Source organism: Salmo salar, chromosome ssa15, assembly GCF_905237065.1.
Source record: "Salmo salar chromosome ssa15, Ssal_v3.1, whole genome shotgun sequence".
In the NCBI taxonomy this organism is placed as follows: domain Eukaryota; kingdom Metazoa; phylum Chordata; class Actinopteri; order Salmoniformes; family Salmonidae; genus Salmo; species Salmo salar.
Window position 1 is genome coordinate 98612753 of NC_059456.1, and position 18788 is coordinate 98631540.

General features: G+C 43.4%; 1 protein-coding gene across 8 annotated transcripts; it reads left to right on the plus strand.

Moving 5' to 3' along the window:
* The first annotated feature begins 245 nt into the window (after positions 1-245).
* Positions 246-17404, plus strand: LOC106572753 (eukaryotic translation initiation factor 4B). 8 transcript variants are annotated; one of them, XM_014147213.2, is made up of 13 exons: positions 246-355; positions 513-582; positions 1882-2031; positions 3243-3448; positions 3995-4111; positions 4284-4338; positions 10207-10356; positions 10987-11100; positions 14462-14668; positions 14783-15014; positions 15132-15226; positions 15440-15675; positions 15996-17404. In XM_014147213.2, the coding sequence occupies exons 2-13, from the start codon at positions 552-554 to the stop codon at positions 16032-16034; spliced, it is 1632 nt and encodes a 543-aa protein (XP_014002688.2). In that variant the 5' UTR covers positions 246-355; positions 513-551; the 3' UTR covers positions 16035-17404. The 8 variants fall into 8 exon arrangements, with proteins under 8 accessions (XP_014002688.2, XP_014002686.2, XP_014002683.2 ...); XM_014147211.2 differs by having other exon boundaries at positions 1885-2031; XM_014147208.2 differs by lacking the exon at positions 513-582.
* The last annotated feature ends 1384 nt before the right edge of the window (positions 17405-18788 follow it).

Consider the following 18788-nt stretch of genomic DNA (forward strand, 5'->3'; position numbering starts at 1 on the left):
TACATTCACTGTGCTGATCCTATTCTACTGTATTTTAGTCTATGCTCTTACATTGCTCTTCCAAATATTTATATATTCTTAATTCCATTCCTTTACGTGTAATGTGTGTATTGTTACTTGTTCGATATTACTGCACTGTTGGAGATAGAAACGCAAGCATTTTGTTAACCCTCATTAATAACTTTTGAAAACCTCTCATTCCGTCAACTAGGCCTAGCCCGCTCTCCAGTGGTGATAGAGTGATCTACACCACTGCAATGCACGAAAACACGATGCGAAGCATGCACGCGGATACTTATGTGCCCGCGTCTCCATCCAGGATCCAGGCAGTCGTTCTCCAACATGGCGACGTCAGGTGAGGATTATGTTAGCTAAATTCTGCATGGGCCAGGTGTAGCCTGCGTGGAGATATGTATTCTTTGGCATCGACAATTTTTTTTAGGAAGGGATGGATTCACCGTTTGAAATGCATACTTTTTCCGGGTGTGTCGACATTACATGCTTTGTGTCAGGAGGCGCTGTATGGCGGACGCTGCAGGGAGGGAGAGGGCATGGAACCGTGTAAACATCGCACTTTACAGGGTAACGTTATTTTTCTCCGAAGACCAGCTGGTCATTGTGCACAGGAATGATCATGCGCCATCATAGATAGTAATCAACTGTCGCAGTCCCAAACAAAATATGTTAACACAGTGAGTTATATCTTCCGGGTTTTAGAGCTATGTACCTACAGTTATATAGACACTTGACCTGACATCTATGTAAACAAAGAGTAGACAGCTGGCTAGGCTACGTTGACAGTTTCTGGGGCATGCGCAGTAGACCAGGGTGGGCTGTAGTTTGTTTTTGGGGTGCGTCAACATCTGATGGAGGAGGGAATGGTGGTGGCCTCATTTCATGCTCTTCTGCAAGTCTGTAAAGAGAACATCCACATTCCACACGGTTTTACGACCCATATGGCGGGCTTGGAATGACCCTTAAAAATCTGGGCTCTGTTAGTCTCTTTGCAGGCTTATTATTTTCCGTCACTGAAGACTCACTGCTAAGTGCAACATACCCAAACACTTTTGCCTGATTCAACCCCTTTGGCCCAAAAGAATAACAGTTACATGTAGTGGAGTTACTTTTAGTCATTTCCATATTAATTCAACATTTACCAATATTTTTTTGGGCAACACGCTGAGTTGTACAGTACTGGGATGGCCAGGTTACCCGTCCACCATTATTGCTGGAATCATATTGTAAAGGACAGTGTAAAAATAAATTATCCAAGCCAGCACAATAAGGCCAAAGACAGTATGAAGATGTGTTACATTTCCTTCTCCAATATAATCCCCGATCACACTTGTAATGTTTAAAAAGAAAAACGTTATGGCGATGTTGGCTAGCTAAACTAATGCGTGGAAACACGTTATTGGGTCTAGCGCTGAACTGCGCATTTGCAACTCAAAGGCACTCCTTCAACATAAAGTTGTTTTTGACAAAAAATGAAAAAGTGTCAGTTCGTGACTTTCACGAGGTAGGAGTAATAACATGTTCAACTATTTAATACATTGGCTCGAATCTAGGGTGTGCCTTTAGATTTCGAGGAAAATTCTTCCTTCGAGGTTAATTTTCACTTCTCAAACCACTGTTTGGTCTGTTTCACAAGCTTTCCCGGAAGTCTCGTGATATTGGTCCTCTGGTTTTAAAAACTCTGTGGTAAGGCTTTGGCATGAGGCAGTTGAACCGGGAGGGGAGGGGAGGGGTGTGTGGTGTGGTGTGGTGCGGTGCGGTGCGGTGCAGCACAGCAGCACTACCATTTTCCTGTCACAGTGAGTCTTGTCAGAGACTTGCCAAAGAGCTGTTTGACCATGATAAAATGTCATCCTATCCTCACAGCAGCTAAGAAGAAGGGGAATAAGAAGGTTAAGACCCTATCCCTGACTAACTTCCTGGCAGACGACAAGGGGGGTAATGCACCCCCAAGTTACCCCCCCACCAAGCCCACTAGCAGCTGGGCCGACGAGACCGATGACCTAGACACAGAGGGTGAGATTCTTCAGAAAAAGGATGCATCACCATAGTTATTTTTCTCCTTTCTCCTATACGTTGAGTGTTCTCAACCAGGATACATGTTTTTAAGATTTGGCTACTGTAACTCATGTAGGCCCAATCCTGTTCTGTGACATTCATCTCTGGTCAGTACACCTGTGTTTTGGTATTCATAGTCAACGTGTTGTAAGTATCCGTACATACCAAGGCAGCATGATCTTAAAAGGGAAATCTGCAGTTCAAACAATGACAAAAATTGCGACCCCGGGACTGATTTTGGTAACTATCTGAGGGTTGGGGCTTGAGAAATATAACCACTCTCAAATTCATAGACAGAGCTATGCATGCAATGACTCATCATCCATGAGATCAAAATGATACTTTCAACCATGTTTTGAGGCTATACAGTGTTTGTTTACAATTACATTGTTTATAAACAATGGAGTAAACTTGGTAAGCAACTCCAGTGTATATTTGGCCTTGTGTTTTAGGTTATTGTGCCGCTGAAAGGTGAATTTGTCTCCCAGTGTCTGGTGGAAAGCAGACTGAACCAGGTTTTCCTCTAGGATTTTGCCTTTGCTTAGCTCTATTCCATTTCTTTTTATCCCCCCTAAAAACTCGCTAGTCTTTGTCGATGACAAGCATACCCATAACATGATGCAGCCACCACCATACTTGAACATTTGAAAAGTGGTACTCAGTTATGTGTTGTGTTGCATTTGCCCCAAACATAACACTTTGTATTCAGAACATAAAGTTCACTTCTTTGCCACATTTTTTGCAGTTTTACTTTAGTGCCTTATTGCAAACATGCATGTTTTGGAATATTTGTATTCTGTACAGGCTTTGTTCTTTTCACTCTTTTTACTCTAGGTTAGTATTGTGGAGTATCTACAATGTTGTTGACCCATCCTCAGTTTTCTCATATCACAGCCATTAAACTCTAACTGTTTTAAAGTCCCCGTTGGCCTCATGGTGAAATCCCTGAGTGCTTTCTATTAAGGTGTATTGTGTGTAGGCTAGAGACACAAAATCTGAGTTTAATACATTTTAAATTCAGGCTGTAACACAACACAAAGTCAAGGTGTGAATACTTTCTGAAGGCACTGTATATTATTCAGTTGAAAGTTTAAAAAATCATGTTCCAATCGTAAATTGGCACTTTAACCTCCAATCCCTCTAATTTCTCTCCCTTCTCCTCCCTCCAGTATCCACCTCCTGGCATACAGAGGAGGATATGTACCGGGCACCAGCCATCGACCGCTCCATCCTGCCCACAGCACCCCGTTCAGCCCGGGAGCCAAACGTTGACCGCTCTCGTATTCCTCGCGGTCCCCCTTACACTGCCTTCCTGGGCAACTTGCCCTACGACGTGACTGAAGACTCCATCAAGGACTTCTTCAGGAGTGTGGGGGTAAGTGCATTTCAAGTTTAGCACATGCTTGGCCCTACCCAAAACATTACATTTAAGCCTAAATCTGTTGTGTTTCACAGTTAATTCCTCTGTGGGTCCTCTGTAGCTCAGTTGGTAGAGCATTGCACTCACAACGCCAGGATAGTGGGTTCGATTCCCAGGACCACCCGTATGTAAAATGTATCCACGCATGACTGTAAGTCTCTTTGGATTAAAGCTTCTGCTCAATGGCATTCATTATTATATTATAAAGCCCTCAAACTGAAATCTGGACCTTGAAGGCAGTTCCACTGCTTTTTTTCCCCATTCTATCCCTCTAATCAGGGACTGATTTAGACCTGGGACACCAGGTGGGTGCAATTAATTATCAGGCAGAACAGAAAAGCAGCAGTAGTCCGGACCTCGTAGGGTAAGATTTAAATACCCCTGTTATAAAGTATTTGCCAACTTGCTGCTAGTATTTGTTCATCCAAACCCAGACATACTATATCTTTGTTTGGCCCCGTCTCTCTGTCTGTCTGTCTCTCTGTGTGTGTGTGTGTGTAGATCAGTGCAGTGCGTCTTCCTAGAGAACCCAGTAATCCAGACAGGCTGAAGGGTTTTGGCTATGCTGAGTTTGATGATGTGGAATCCCTCCTGAGTGCCTTGAGTCTAAACGAAGAGGTTAGTCCATTTTACAAAGTGAGCTACAAGGAAAATAGTCAATGAGAACATCAGTCATTAGGTTTAGCCACTAGCTGGTGAAACATCAGTTAATAGGTTTAGCCACTAGATGGCACATGTCATCCATTACTTTTTTAATGTTGTTTGCTCTTCCTTCTCTTCCTCCATGCAGAACTTGGGAAACAGAAGGATCCGTGTGGACATTGCAGATCAGTCTAATGACAAAGGTGTGAATCGTATGTTTGTGTAGCTGCAGTACAAAAGCTGAAGAACATACATATGCACATCTAGGTACTTTTTTGCAGGTGCTGGAAATATAGGTGAACTCATGAAAAAGGAAAACGCCACACGATGCTGTTCATGCTCCCAGGCGATATTGTTGCAACGTTTCGACCCTTAGGTCTTCATCAGGCATGCATATCCTAGGTGGGGGTGGAAGGACCTACAGTTGAAGTCGGAAGTTTACATACACCTTAGCCAAATACATTAGAACTAGGTTTTTCGCAATTCCTAACATTTAATCCAAGTAAAAATTCCCTGTCTTAAGTCAGTTAGGATCACCACTTTATTTTAAGAATGTGAAATGTCATGATAATAGTAGAGTGATTTATTTCAGCTTTTATTTCTTTCATCACATTCCCAGTGTGTCAGAAGTTTACATGCACTCAATTAGTATTTGGTAGCATTGCCTTCAAATTGTTTAACTTGGGTCAAATGTTTCGGGTAGCCTTCCGCAACCTTCCCAAAATAAGTTGGGTGAATTTTGTCCCATTCCTCCTGACAGAGCTGGTGTATCTGAGTCAGGTCTGTAGGACTCCTTGCTTGCACACGCTTTTTCAGTTCTGCCCACAAATTTTCTAAAGGATTGAGGTCAGGGCTTTGTGATGGCCACTCCAATACCTTGACTTTGATGTCCTTAAGCCATTTTGCCACAACTTTGGAAGTATGCTTGGGGGTCATTGTCCATTTGGAAGACCCATTTGCGACCAAGCTTTAACTTCCTGACTGATGTCTTGAGATGTTGCTTCAATATATCCACATCATTTTCCTTCTCATGACGCCATCTATTTTGTGAAGTGCACCAGTCCCTCCTGCAGTAAAACACCTCCACAACATGATGCTGCCACCCCCGTGCTTCACGGTTGGGATGGTGTTCTTCGGCTTGCAAGCCTCCCCCTTTTTCCTCCAAACATAACGATGGTCATTACGGCCAAACAGTTCTATTTTTGTTTCATCAGACCAGAGGACATTTCTCCAAAAAGTACAATCTTTATCCCCATGTGCAGTTGCAAACCGTAGTCTGACTTTCTTATGGCGGTTTTGGAGCAGTGGCTTCTTCCTTGCTGAGCGGCCTTACAGGTTATGTCGATATGAGTCGTTTTATTGTGGATATAGATACTTTTGTGACTTTCCTCCAGCATCTTCACAAGGTCCTTTGCTGTTGTTCTGCGATTGAGTTGCACTTTTCGCACCAAAGTACGTTCATCTCTAGGAGACAGAACGCGTCTCCTTCCTGAGCGGTATGACGGCTGCGTGGTCCCATGGTGTTTATACTTGCGTACTATTGTTTGTACAGATGAATGTGGTACCTTCAGGCGTTTGGAAATTGCTCCCAAGGATGAACCAGACTTGTGGAGGTCTACAATTTTTTTTCTGAGGTCTTGGCTGATTTCTTTACATTTTCCCATGATGTCAAGCAAAGAGGCACTGAGTTTGAAGGTAGGCCTAGAAATACATCCACAGGTACACCTCCAATTGACTCAAATGATGTCAATTAGCCTATCAGAAGCTTCTAAAGCCATGACATAATTTTCGGGAATTTTCCAAGCTGTTTAAAGGCACAGTCAACTTAGTGTATGTAAATATCTGACCCACTGGAATTGTGATACAGTGAATTATAAGTGAAATAATCTATCTGTAAACAATTGTTGGAAAAATTACTTGTCATGCACAAAGTAGATGTCCTAACCGACTTGCCAAATCTATATGTTAACAAGAAATGTGTAGAGTGGTTGAAATACGAGTATTAATGACTCCAACCTAAGTGTATGTAAACTTCCGACTTCAACTGTATATTGGCAGTTCTCAGTGACATCACTTCCTGAAACACGAGGTAAAAATATATAATATAGGTTCACAGTATCAACATTCATTATGTAAGTGATAATCAACGAGGGGCTAAACATTCTATGGAAAATAATGGAGTTGCATTATTTTCCAGAGAACGCATAGAGCCCCGTGTTGATTATACCTTTTATACCATGACTATAATTTAACACATTTGCCGCTAGAAATGTGTTCAACATCCACAGAAGTCGCTACCAAGTTTCAAATCTAATTTTATTGGTCACATACACATAGTTAGCAGATGTTATTGTGAGTGTCGCAAAATGTTTATGCTTCTAGGTCTGACAGTGCAGCAGTATCTAACAGGTAATATCTAACAATTCCACAGCAAAACCTAATACACACAATCTAGTAAAGGAATGGGATAACAATATATAAATCTAAAATATACGGATGAGCAGTGACAGAGCGGCTAAGATGCAATAGATGGTATAGAATAGGTAGTGTAGTATACAGTATATACATATGAGATAAGTAATGTGAGATATGTAAACTTTCTTAAAGTGGCGTTATTAAAGTGACCAATGATATCAAGTCTGTAGGTAGGCAGCGCCTCTGTGCTAGTGATGGCTGTTTAACAATCTGATGGCTTTGAGATAGAAGCTGTTTTTCAATCTCTCTGTCCCAGCTTTGATGCACCTGTACTGACCCTGCCTTCTGGATGGAAGTGGGGTGAACAACCAGTGGCTCGGGTGGTTATTGTCCTTGATGATCTTTTTGGCCTTCCTGTGACATCGGGTGTTGTAGGTGTCCTGGAGGGCAGGTAGTTTGCCCCTGGTGATGCGTTGTGCACCACCCTCTGGGGAGCCCTGCGGTTGTGGGCGGTGCAGTTGCCGTACCAGGCTGTGATACATCCCGACAGGATGCTCTCGATTGTGCACCTGTAAAAGTTAGTGAGGGTTTTTGTTGACAAGCCAATTTTTTTCAGCCTCCTGAGGTTGAAGAGCCGCTATAGCGCCTTTTTCACCACACTGTGTGTGCGTGGACCATTTCAGTTTGTTGGTGATATGTACACCGAGGAACTTAACTTTCCACCTTCTCCACTGCTGTCCCATCGATGTGGATAGGGGGGTGCTCCCTCTGCTTTTTCCTGAAGTCCACGATCATCTCTTTTGTTTTGCTGACATTGAGTGAGAGGTTATTTTCCAGGCACCACACTCTTCCGTCTAGGCTGTCTCGTCGTTGTTGGTAATTAAGCCTACCACTGTTGTGTTGTCTGCAAACTTGATGGTTGAGTTGGAGGCGTGCATGGCCACCCAGTTGTGGGTGAACAGAGAGTACAGAATGGGGCTGAGAACGCACCCTTGTGGGGCCCCAGTGTTGAGCATCAGCGGCGTGGAGATGTTGTACCTACCTTCACCACCTGGGGGTGGCCCGTCAGGAAGTCCAGGACCCAGTTGCACAGGGCGGGTTCAAGACCCAGGGACTCAAGCTTAATGATGAGTTTGGAGGGTACTATGGTGTTGAATGCTGAGCTGTTGTCAGTGAACAGCATTCCTGCATAGGTATTCCTTTTGTCCAGATGGGATTGTGCAGTGTGATGGCGATTGCATCGCTTGTGGACCTATTTGGGCAGTAAGCAAATTGAAGTGGGTCTAGGGTGACAGGTAGGGTGGAGGTGATATGATCCTTGACTAGTCTCTCAAAGCACTTCATGATGACAGAAGTGAGTGCTACGGGGCGATAGTCATTTAGTTCAGTTACCTTGGCTTTCTTGGGAACAGGAACAATGGTGGTCGTCTTGAAGCATGTGGGAACAGCGGACTGGGATATTAGGGATTGATTGATTATGTCTGTAAACACACCAGCCAGCTGGTTTGCGCATGCTCTGTCCCCTCATGCTTCACCCTATACTCACCCTTGGGGAAGCCATTTATAGATATTATAAGGAGTCACTGGTACATTGTTGACATCCCCCCCTCATATGGTCTTTAAAAGATCCCCAAATGTGAGAGACATTGTGGTCAAATCTGATTACCCCACAGAGAAAAGGGAAACATTCTTGGACAAGGTCCCGGATGGGAATTACAAATGTGGCCAATGTACTCGTTGCAGTTTCACTTATAAATGTGACCCAATCATTCAAGGGAGGGGACATTGAGAGGAAACTTCTTCATAGGGAATATTTCTGTATCCGCAGACTCAACACACTGTCTCTTGGCCTTAATTAGGAGTTTCAAAGTGTTTTACCCCAATTGAATATTGTGTATATACAGTGCATTTGGAAAGTATTCAAACCCCTTGACCACAATTTTTTTTATGTTACAGCCTTATTCAGAAATGGATAAAACATGTTAAAAAATATATATTCACTCATCAATCTGCACATAATACCCCATAATGACAAAGCGAAAACAGATTTTTCAAAATGTTTGCAAATGTATTAACAAAAAATATCAGAAATACCTTATTTACATAAATATTCAGACCCTTTGCAATAAGATTTGAAATTGTGTCAGGTGCGTCATGTTTCCATTGATCATCCTTGAGATGTTTCTACAACTTGATTGGAGTCCACCTGTGGTAAATTCAATTGATTCGACATTATTTGGAAAGGTACACACCTGTCTATATAAGGTCCCACAGTTGACAGTGCATGTCAGAGCAAAAACCAAGCCATGAGGTCGAAGGAATTGTCCGTAGAGCTCCGAGACAGGAACGTGTCGAGGCACAGATCTGGGGAAGGGTACCAAAACATTTTATGCAGCATTGAAGGTCCCCAAGAACACAGTCGCCTCCATCGTTCTTAAATGGAAGAAATGTGGAACCACCAATACTCTTCCTAGGGCTGGCAGCCCGGCCAATCGAGGGAGAACGATCTTGGTCAGGGAGGTGACCAAGAACTCAATGGTCACTCTGACAGTGCTTCAGAGTTCCTCTGTGGAGATGGGAGAACCTTCCAGAAGGACAACCATCTCTGCAGCACTCCACCAATCAGGCATTTTATGGTAGAGTGGCCCTTCAGTAAAAGGCACATGACAGTTGGAGTTTGTCAAAAGGCACCTAATGGATTCTCAGACCATGAGAAAGAAGATTCTCTGGTCTGATGAAACCAAGATTGAACTCTTTAGCCTGAATGCCAAGCGCCACGTCTGGAGGAAACCTGGCACCATCCCTACGGTGAAGCATGGTGGTGGCAGCATCATGCTGTGAGGATGTTTTTCAGCTGCAGGGACTGTGAGACTATTCGGGATCGAGTGAAAGATGAACAGAGCAAAGTACAGAAAGATCATATGAGGTAATCGCTGCCAAAGGTACCGAGTAAAGGGTCTTAATACTTATATCAATGTGATATTTCATTTTTTTTTTTTTACAAATTAGATACATTTTCTAAAACCTGATTTTGCTTTGTCATTATGGGGTATTGTGTGTAGACTGAGGGGGGGACAATTTTATCTATTTTAGAATAAGGCTATAACCTAAAAATATATCTGGAAAAAGTGAATACTTTTCAAATGCACCATATCTTTTACTGTAAATATTCCTTGTGTGGTTATATATTTTGAATGTTGATATTGCAAATGATATCACTGAGCATTGCCCCTATATATTTGTTTTACATTTTATTTAACTAGGCAAGACAGTTAAGAACAAATTCTTATTTACAATGATGGTCTAGGAACAGTGGGTTAACTACCATGTTCAGGGGCAGAACAACAGATTTTTACCTTGTCAGCTCAAACCACTAGTCTACCTGCCGCCCCAGATATTAAGGACCTTCCACCGCCATCTGGGATGTACATGCCTGATGAATACCTAAGGGTTGAAACGTTATAACAATAAAATCACCTGGGAGCATGAACAGCAGTGTGCCGTGTTTCCTTCAGATTTTTAATGTGTAGCTACAGTACCACCTTACACATTTTGGCAGCTTAACTTTGTCATTCTTGACACACTCACACAGTTCAGATTAACTTGATCTGAAGAGTTTCTCCATGTTCTTTCTGACTCGTCTGTGTCTCTCTCAGGGAGGGATAATCACTCCATGGGGGCTCGGGACAGGGACCGAGGGGGAGACTTTGGCCCAGACAAGACAGACTCTGACTGGAGGGCTCCGCGGCCCAGTGGAGGAGAGAGTGACGACGCGCCGTCTCGAAGAGACGACACCTTTGGAGACCGTGCGTACAGTACAGTGGTGGAAAAAGTACCTAAATGTCATACTTGAGTAAAAGTAAAGATACCTTTTTAATAGAAAATGACTCAAGTGAAAGTCACCCAGTAAAATACTACTTGAGTAGAAATTTAAGTAACCAAGTATTTGGTTTTAAAGGTACTTAAGTATCAACAGTAAATGTATAAATAATTCAAAATTCCTTATATTAAGCAAACCAGACGAAATCATCTTCTTTTCTTTTTTATTTACGGATAGCCAGCAGGACACTCCAACACTCAGACATAATTTACAAAAAAAAGCATTTGTGTGTTTGAGTCCACCAGATCAGAGGCAGTAGGGATGATGAGGGATGTTCTCTTGATAAGTGCGTGAATTGGACCATTTTCCTGTCCTGTTAAGCATTCAATATGTAACGAGTACTTTGTATGGAGTAAAAAGTACATTATTTTATTTAGGAATGTATTGGAGTAAAAGTTGCCAAAATATAAATAGTAAAGTACAGATACCCCCCAAAAATATGTAACTAGTATTTTTACTTAAGTACTTAACACCACTGGCACAGTATGGGTCTGAAACGGGACTTTTATGGGGGGAAGAGAGACCCCCTAACCCCTCTGTCTGCTGTTTGCTCCAGGGTCACGGGACCGCTATGAGTCAGACAGGCCCAGAGGAGATAACCGGTACGGAGGGGGCCAGGACAGGTACAGGGATCGATATGATGACAGGGATCGCAGAGATGACAGAGGAGGTCAGTTGGAATACCCGGTCCTAGGCAACTAAACCTATACATATTCAGCATGTTAGTGAGAAGTCTTATTGAAGTTCCCCAATCACTATGTTTGGATACAATCAACCTACTTAAAAGGAAAGATAAGAATCCATTGTCATGCGGATGTTTCCGCCCAGTAACATTTTTGATTGTGGATTACAAATCCATTGCTAAGTTATTGGCTTTTGCATAGAAACATTATACAAAAGTTGATTCCCCCCAGATCAAACAGGGTTTATACCAAACAGGATGTTTTCAGACAATCTCCGCATTTTTTTCAATATAACAGTGCTCTCTCTACACTGACATTTTTTGTGTGCGCCTAAGTTGAAAAATGTAGCCGCACACAAAGAAATTTAGGAGCAAAATGATACATGTTCGAGGTAATAAAGCTAGAATTCTTAATTCTTCCAGGCGCACTGGAGCTCCTAAATTTAAAATTCCAGGTCGCACAACAAAATATTTAGGTACATATGCAATTAAATGGTTAGTGCCCTGTATAATCCATCATACCAAGAACTTGGAAAACAATTTTAGCTATTTTACAAATCCCCCGAAGCATCTATACGAAGAAATTGGAAGATCTCTGAATCATTTAAGTTATCAAGAGGGACCAGACAGGGATTTTCTTTGTCTAGGTATTTATGTTCTTTAATCACAGAATCCATAGCATCAATAATTACAACTCGTGACTCAATCCTGGGCGTAGAGATTGGTGGAGATCAACATGTGATATCGTTGTATTCAGATGATATTTTACTTTCTTTATCTGAACCAGAACATTCTCTGTCATTTATTTGACTACTGTTGTGTACACATACTGTATGATGCTGTATTAGGATTCGAAGTGAATCGAGAGAGACCTGAAATTATGCCCATTTCTAATCATGACTTCTCAAGCTAAGAAAGTACATTTTAAGTGGGAATGGACAAAGTCCCATATGAAATATCTGGGTGTACTAATACCATGCATTCTGGAGGGACCATATAACATCAATTACTCTCCTTTTAATAGATATAATTGAATCTGACGTTGAATATCTCTGTTAGGTAGGGTTAACATAATCAAAACGAATATACAGTTGAAGTCAGAAGTTTACATACACCTTAGCCAAATACATTTAAACTCACTTTTTAATAATTCCTGACATTTAATCCTAGTAAAGATTCCCTGTCTTAGGTCAGTTAGGATCACCACTTTATTTTAAGAATGTGAAATGTCAGAATAACAGTAGAGAAAATTATTTATTTCAGCTTCTATTTCTTTCATCACATTCCCAGTGGGTCAGAAGTTTACATACACCCAATTAGTATTTGGTAGCATTGCCTTTAAATTGTTTAACTTGGGTCAAACATTTTGGGTAGCCTTCCACAAGCGTCCCACAATAAGTTGGGTGAATTTTGGCCCATTCCTCCTGACAGAGCTGGTGTAACTGAGTCAGGTTTGTATGCCTCCTTGCTCGCACACGCTTTTTCAGTTCTGCCCACAAATTTTCTATAGGATTGAGGTCAGGCCTTTCTACCACTCCAATACCTTGACTTTGTTGTCCTTAAGCCATTTTGCCCCAACTTTGGAAGTATGCTTGGGGTCATTGTCCATTTGGAAGACCCATTTGCGACCAAGCTTTAACTTCCTGACTGATGTCTTGAGATGTTGCTTCAATATATCCACATAATTTTCCTGCCTCATGATGCCATCTATTTTGTGAAGTGCACCAGTCCCCCCTGCAGCAAAGCACCCCCACAACATGATGCTGCCACCCCCGTGCTTCACGGTTGGGATGGTGTTCTTCGGCTTGCAAGCCTCCCCCTTTTTCCTCCAAACATAACGATGGTCATTATGGCTAAGCAGTTCTATTTTTGTTTCATCAGACCAGAGGACATTTCTCCAAAAAGTACGATCTTTGTCCACATGTGCAGTTGCAAACCGTAGTCTGGCTTTTTTATGGCGGTTTTGGAGCAGTGGCTTCTTCCTTGCTGAGCGGCCTTTCAGGTTGTAACGATATAGGACTCGTTTTACTGTGGATATAGATACTTTTGTACCTGTTTCCTCTAGCATCTTCACAAGGTCCTTTGCAGTTGTTCTGGGATTGATTTGCACTTTTCACACCAAAGTACGTTCATCTTTAGGAGACAGAAAGCCTTTCTAAGCGGTATGACGGCTGCATGGTCCCATGGTGTTTATACTTGCGTACTATTGTTTGTACAGATGAATGTGGTACCTTCAGGCGTTTGGAAATTGCTCCCAATGATGAACCAGACTTGTGGAGGTCTACAATTTGTTTTCTGAGGTCTTGACTGATTTCTTTTCATTTTCCTATGATGTCAAGCAAAGAGGCACTGACTTTGAAGGTAGGCCTTAAAACACATCCACAGGTACACCTCCAATTGACTCAAATGATGTCAATTAGCCTATCAGAAGCTTCTAAAGCCATGACATAATTTTCGGGAATTTTCCAAGCTGTTTAAAGGCAGTGTCAATTTAGTGTATGTAAACTTCTGACCCACTGGAATTGTGATACAGTGAAATAATCTGTCTGTAAACAATTGTTGGATAAATTACTTGTCATGCACAAAGTAGATGTCCTAACCGACTTGCCAAAACTATAGTTTGTGTTTGACAAGAAATTTGTGGAGTGGTTGAAATACGAGTTTTCATGACTCCAACCTAGGTGTATGTAAACTTCCGACTTCAACTGTATTACTAAGGTTGGTGTATTTATTCCATGCCCTGCCCATTTCAATTCCATCAAACTTTTTTAATAAAATAAATGGCCTACTCTCCAACTTTATTTGGAATGGAAAGACCTCAAGAGTCAAATTGACTGTTTTACACTTGCTACATTCCTGACAGAATGCACACAGAAATGTCACATCTCTGTTGGAGATGCAAAAAGCACAACGGAACCCTATTACATGTGCTGGTCTTGTGACCTAACATCTTTTGGGGATAATGTATGTGCTATCATTTCATTGTGTCTAGGAATTTACATCCATCCCATCTCCACGATTTATGTCTGTTGGGAAATGTAAATGGTGATCAATATCAGAGAAAGTTTTGAAATCTAGGTCTAATTGCTGCAAAACAATGTATACCCATCAATTGGAAAGCCTCATGCTCACCATCAATACCAAACTGGAGGGTTGACTATCTAGTAACATCCCTTTTAGATTTGGTATATTATAAAGTTAAACAAAAACTGAAAATATTTGACAAACTTTGGGAAAATATATGTTGATCACATTAGACTGTTTTGTATAGTTGGTGTTGTGTTTTTGTTATGTTGTTTTGTGAAGTCTTGTAGTATGACTAATATTGTATTTTTGCCGCTTCCCTCAGGTAGTTTTGACTGTCGTGGTGGTGGTGGTGGTCGCAGGGCATTTGGCACTGGTTACAGACGTGATGAGGGAGGACAGGATAGCTACCGGCAAGATGGCTACCGACAGGATAGCTACCGACGAGATGACTACCGGGGTAGTGGGGATTGCTATGGTGACCGTGGTGGTGACCGATACGAGAGACGGGAGGAAAGCCGTTGTGACCGAGGTGAGAAAGTTTAAAATAAAATGGTCATTCTTGATGTGCACTGGCCCAGTCACACAGTACCAGGGTATACATTAAAACCTCTCTCCTTTTTTTCTCCTCTATGGTCATTCCCAGGTGCTGTGGAGAGGCCCAAGTTGATCCTGAAACCCCGTAGCCTACCTAAAGAGGTGGAGCAGAGCAGCGCCCCGTCTGCCCCCTCGGACAGGGCTGCCTCCATCTTCGGTGGGGCCAGGCCAGTGGACACGGCTGCCAAGGAGAGAGAGGTGGAGGAGAGGCTGAAGAGGGAACAGGAAAAACTGCAGCGACAGCTAGAAGACAGAATCCCAGACCGCAAGCCCAGAGAGAGGTATGTTACGAAAGAGAAGAAGAGCATAGGCTAACTTGAGGAAATGGAGTATGACTGTAGAATTGACTTCATATATACTGTGTTATCTTTGACTCATTGATCCTGACCATCCCTCAGGCACCCCAGCTGGCGCAGTGAGGACCAACCTGCAGGACGCTCTCGGACTGGCAGTGAGTCTTCCCAACCAGGCAGCCGTGGCCAATCTGGCAGAGGTGAGCAATTTACTGGTTATGATGGGTAATTGAGTCAGCGACGATATCAGTACTGTGGTCAGGTAGACACCTTCAGAGGGTAATATTGTGGTTTAAGCAGGCTCCTTTCCCAGGGTTGGTAAAAAAGAAGGATAGTCATTTCCTGTTGGACATTTGTTGACATAGGACAAGTCATATATTGTTTTTATTTTATTCTTCCTCTCCGATTCCCAGCCTCCAAGCGCAGGGAGAGCGAGCGCTCGGCGGACAGTGGGCGTGAAGAGGAGCCCTCCTCCCCTGTGATCGAACCCTCCCCTCCCAGACAAGACAGCCCGCCCCTAAAGGTGGTGCTCGCTCCACCTCCCAAGGAGAACGCCTGGGCCAAGAGGACCACGCTTGTTGGGGGCTCCAGTGAGGGCAAGGCCCGGCCACCGTCTCCCCCAGCAATGGCACACCCCACAGCTCACCAGGTTAGAGGTCATCCCGTAGATTAATTCTATGGTACACCTCACCCTACAATCCACAGGCCCCTAACACCTAAAACAGGGATGTCCAACCCTATTTGTTTGTTATTCTAGCAATCCACCTAACTGAAGGTAGTTTTATTGACATCTGTCCTTTTTGTTTTTTCCTGCTCCTCTAGCTTAGCTGATGATGAAGTGCCTCAGGCAGATGAAGAAGTTAAGCATTGATTGCTGACAAACTGAATGTAACTGCTATATTCAGGTTTTAGGGATTTTCAAACGTTTCAATTGAAAAACGGATCTACTTTTTCCCCAATTCTCTTCAGAGGTCGATCGCAGCAAATAGATACAGTATGCAGCCTTGATATAATGGACGCAGACCCGTATGACAATATGGAGGACAATGCATAGGGAGGGTGAATGAACAAAGTGAAGAAGATGGAAGATGCAAAGAATGAAGTCTGCCCAGCAACCTGGCTGGAGCAGCTCTACAGCTCTCTTCCTGCTAAGCTGCTTAAAGAGAAACCCACCCCACTGCTGGCTGGCTGCACCTTCAAGACTGGACCTAAACATAGAGAAATACTAGTCTGGGTACCAGTCTTTTTAGCTAACATTCTACTTCTTGCCACTCCTGACAATTTGCCAAATCTTTGGCAAGGAGTTGTATGTAATATATCTTAACAGAGACAGCAACCAGGCTAGAGAAATGCTGGATGGGTTTTTAATAAGGTTGAATTTAAGTCATTATATAAAAAAAATTAAAAGGTGGGGTTGAGAAATGTATAGCTACGTGCGTCTTCACCACCCGCCAGTCTAGATTCTGGACTATGTAGGCTCTCTGAGCTCTAAACCTGGTTATACTAATGCTGGAACGCCTATCTCAGAGGGACAGACCGGAGTTTTAAATAAAAAGAAAAGACAGGAAAGTCCCCTGTTTTAGGGGGCTTTTGCTGACATCCTGGAGTATACTGTAGTCTGAGGGGATCCTGAGGAGTGTGCTGTAGGGGGCTTTTGCTGACATACATGAACAATTTTTTTTTACTATGAGGGATGTGATGTTTGTGTTTCTCTGATCATCATATGTAGCAGTCATTCACTGGATTTTTTTCAGCCACTGCCCCAATACACTGCCAATGGCTTCCTGCTTCCTCTCCAGAAAGGAACCGCTTCCTTTCTTCCGCCTCATCCGGACCTGCCTGAAAGTCATCGCCTGGCAACCATGTCATGAAAAAATGGTGTGAACTGTGTCCTAAACGTATTGGAGGCATGATCTTCACTCACTCTTATCCATGGGCCATGTGTTGACTGGAATTTAATGCAGAGGGTGTTTTAACATTGTATATACTGTATGTAACCCCACTATCACAAGTGAAGAAGCACATCTCATTAAATGTTTCTGGATGTTTGTTTCTCTATGTAACATGCATGGCTGTGGAACCACACTCATGTGGTTCTTTAAGCCATGGGAATGTCGAGATGCATTTAATCAACTCCATATGGGTAGGTCACAGAGTGGGAGAGATTTCCCAAATTGGATGTAAGGAATGTATTTTATGGTATACCACTGCTAAATTATGCAGTTTTGATTTTCTGAATCTAACCCCTCACTTCACAGCTTAAAGCATTATTCACCCATTTTTCAGTTTCTTCTGTTGAACTGGGCTATAAGTTTCTCTGTCACATTTTAGGTTATCTTGTTCACTTCAAATAGATGAAAATACAATATTTGACTATTGATTTTGTAATATCCTGTAAATCCTAACCACCCCTTCCACCACACCCCTGACCCCTGTGACCTTAAGCTGGGTTTTGGCCCAGGTTGTGACCTGTGACATTCAGTTTTCCACTTCAGAACGCTGATGGGAAACAGGCATTGCTGTGTAACTGAGGAGAGAGTGAGCGATGGGAGTAAGCTGTAGTCTGAGGATGGCGTGGGTCCTGAGGCATATACTGTAGTCTGAGGATGGCGTGGGTCCTGAGGCATATACTGTAGTCTGAGGGATGGGGGGTCCTGGAGTATACTGTAGTCTGAGGGATGGGGTGTCCTGGAGTATACTGTAGTCTGAGGATGGCGTGGGTCCTGAGGCATATACTGTAGTCTGAGGATGGCGTGGGTCCTGAGGCATATACTGTAGTCTGAGGGATGGGGGGTCCTGGAGTATACTGTAGTCTGAGGGATGGGGTGTCCTGGAGTATACTGTAGTCTGAGGGATGGGGTGTCCTGGAGTATACTGTAGTCTGAGGGATGGGGGGTCCTGGAGTATACTGTAGTCTGAGGGATGGGGGGTCCTGGAGTATACTGTAGTCTGAGGGATGGGGGGTCCTGGAGTATACTGTAGTCTGAGGGATGGGGGGTCCTGGAGTATACTGTAGTCTGAGGGATGGGGGGTCCTGGAGTATACTGTAGTCTGAGGGATGGGAGGGGGGTCCTGAGGACTATATTGTAGCCTTGGGGGGGTCCTGGAGTATACTGTAGTCGGAGGGGGTCCTGAGGAGTGTGCTGTAGTCAGAGGAGGGGGGGTCCTGGAGTATACTGTAGTCAGAGGGGGAGGGGGTCCTGAGGAGTGTACTGTAGTCTGAGGGATGGGGGGGTCCTGGAGTATACTGTAGTCTGAGGGATGGGGTGTTCCTGAGGAGTATACTGTAGTCAGAGGAGGGGGGGGGTCCTGAGGATTATACTGTAGTCTGGGCGGGGGGGGTTCTGGGGAGTAAACTGTAGTCTGAGGGATGGGGGTTCCTGGACTAGTTTGAAGATGGGTTGGGTCCTGAGGAGTCTACTGTAGTCTGCTGAGGGGGATTCTGAGGAGTATACTGTAGTCTGCTGAGGGGGATTCTGAGGAGTATACTGTAGTCTGGGGGATGGGGTGTTCTCAGAGGAGTATACTGTAGTCTGGGGGGTTCTGAGGAGTATACTGTAGTCTGGGGGGTCCTGAGGAGTATACTGTAGTCTGGGGGGATTCTGAGGAGTATACTGTAGTCTGGGGGGGTTCTGAGGAGTATACTGTAGTCTGGGGGGTCCTGAGGAGTATACTGTAGTCTGGGGGGTCCTGAGGAGTATACTGTAGTCTGGGGGATTCTGAGGAGTATACTGTAGTCTGGGGGGATTCTGAGGAGTATAC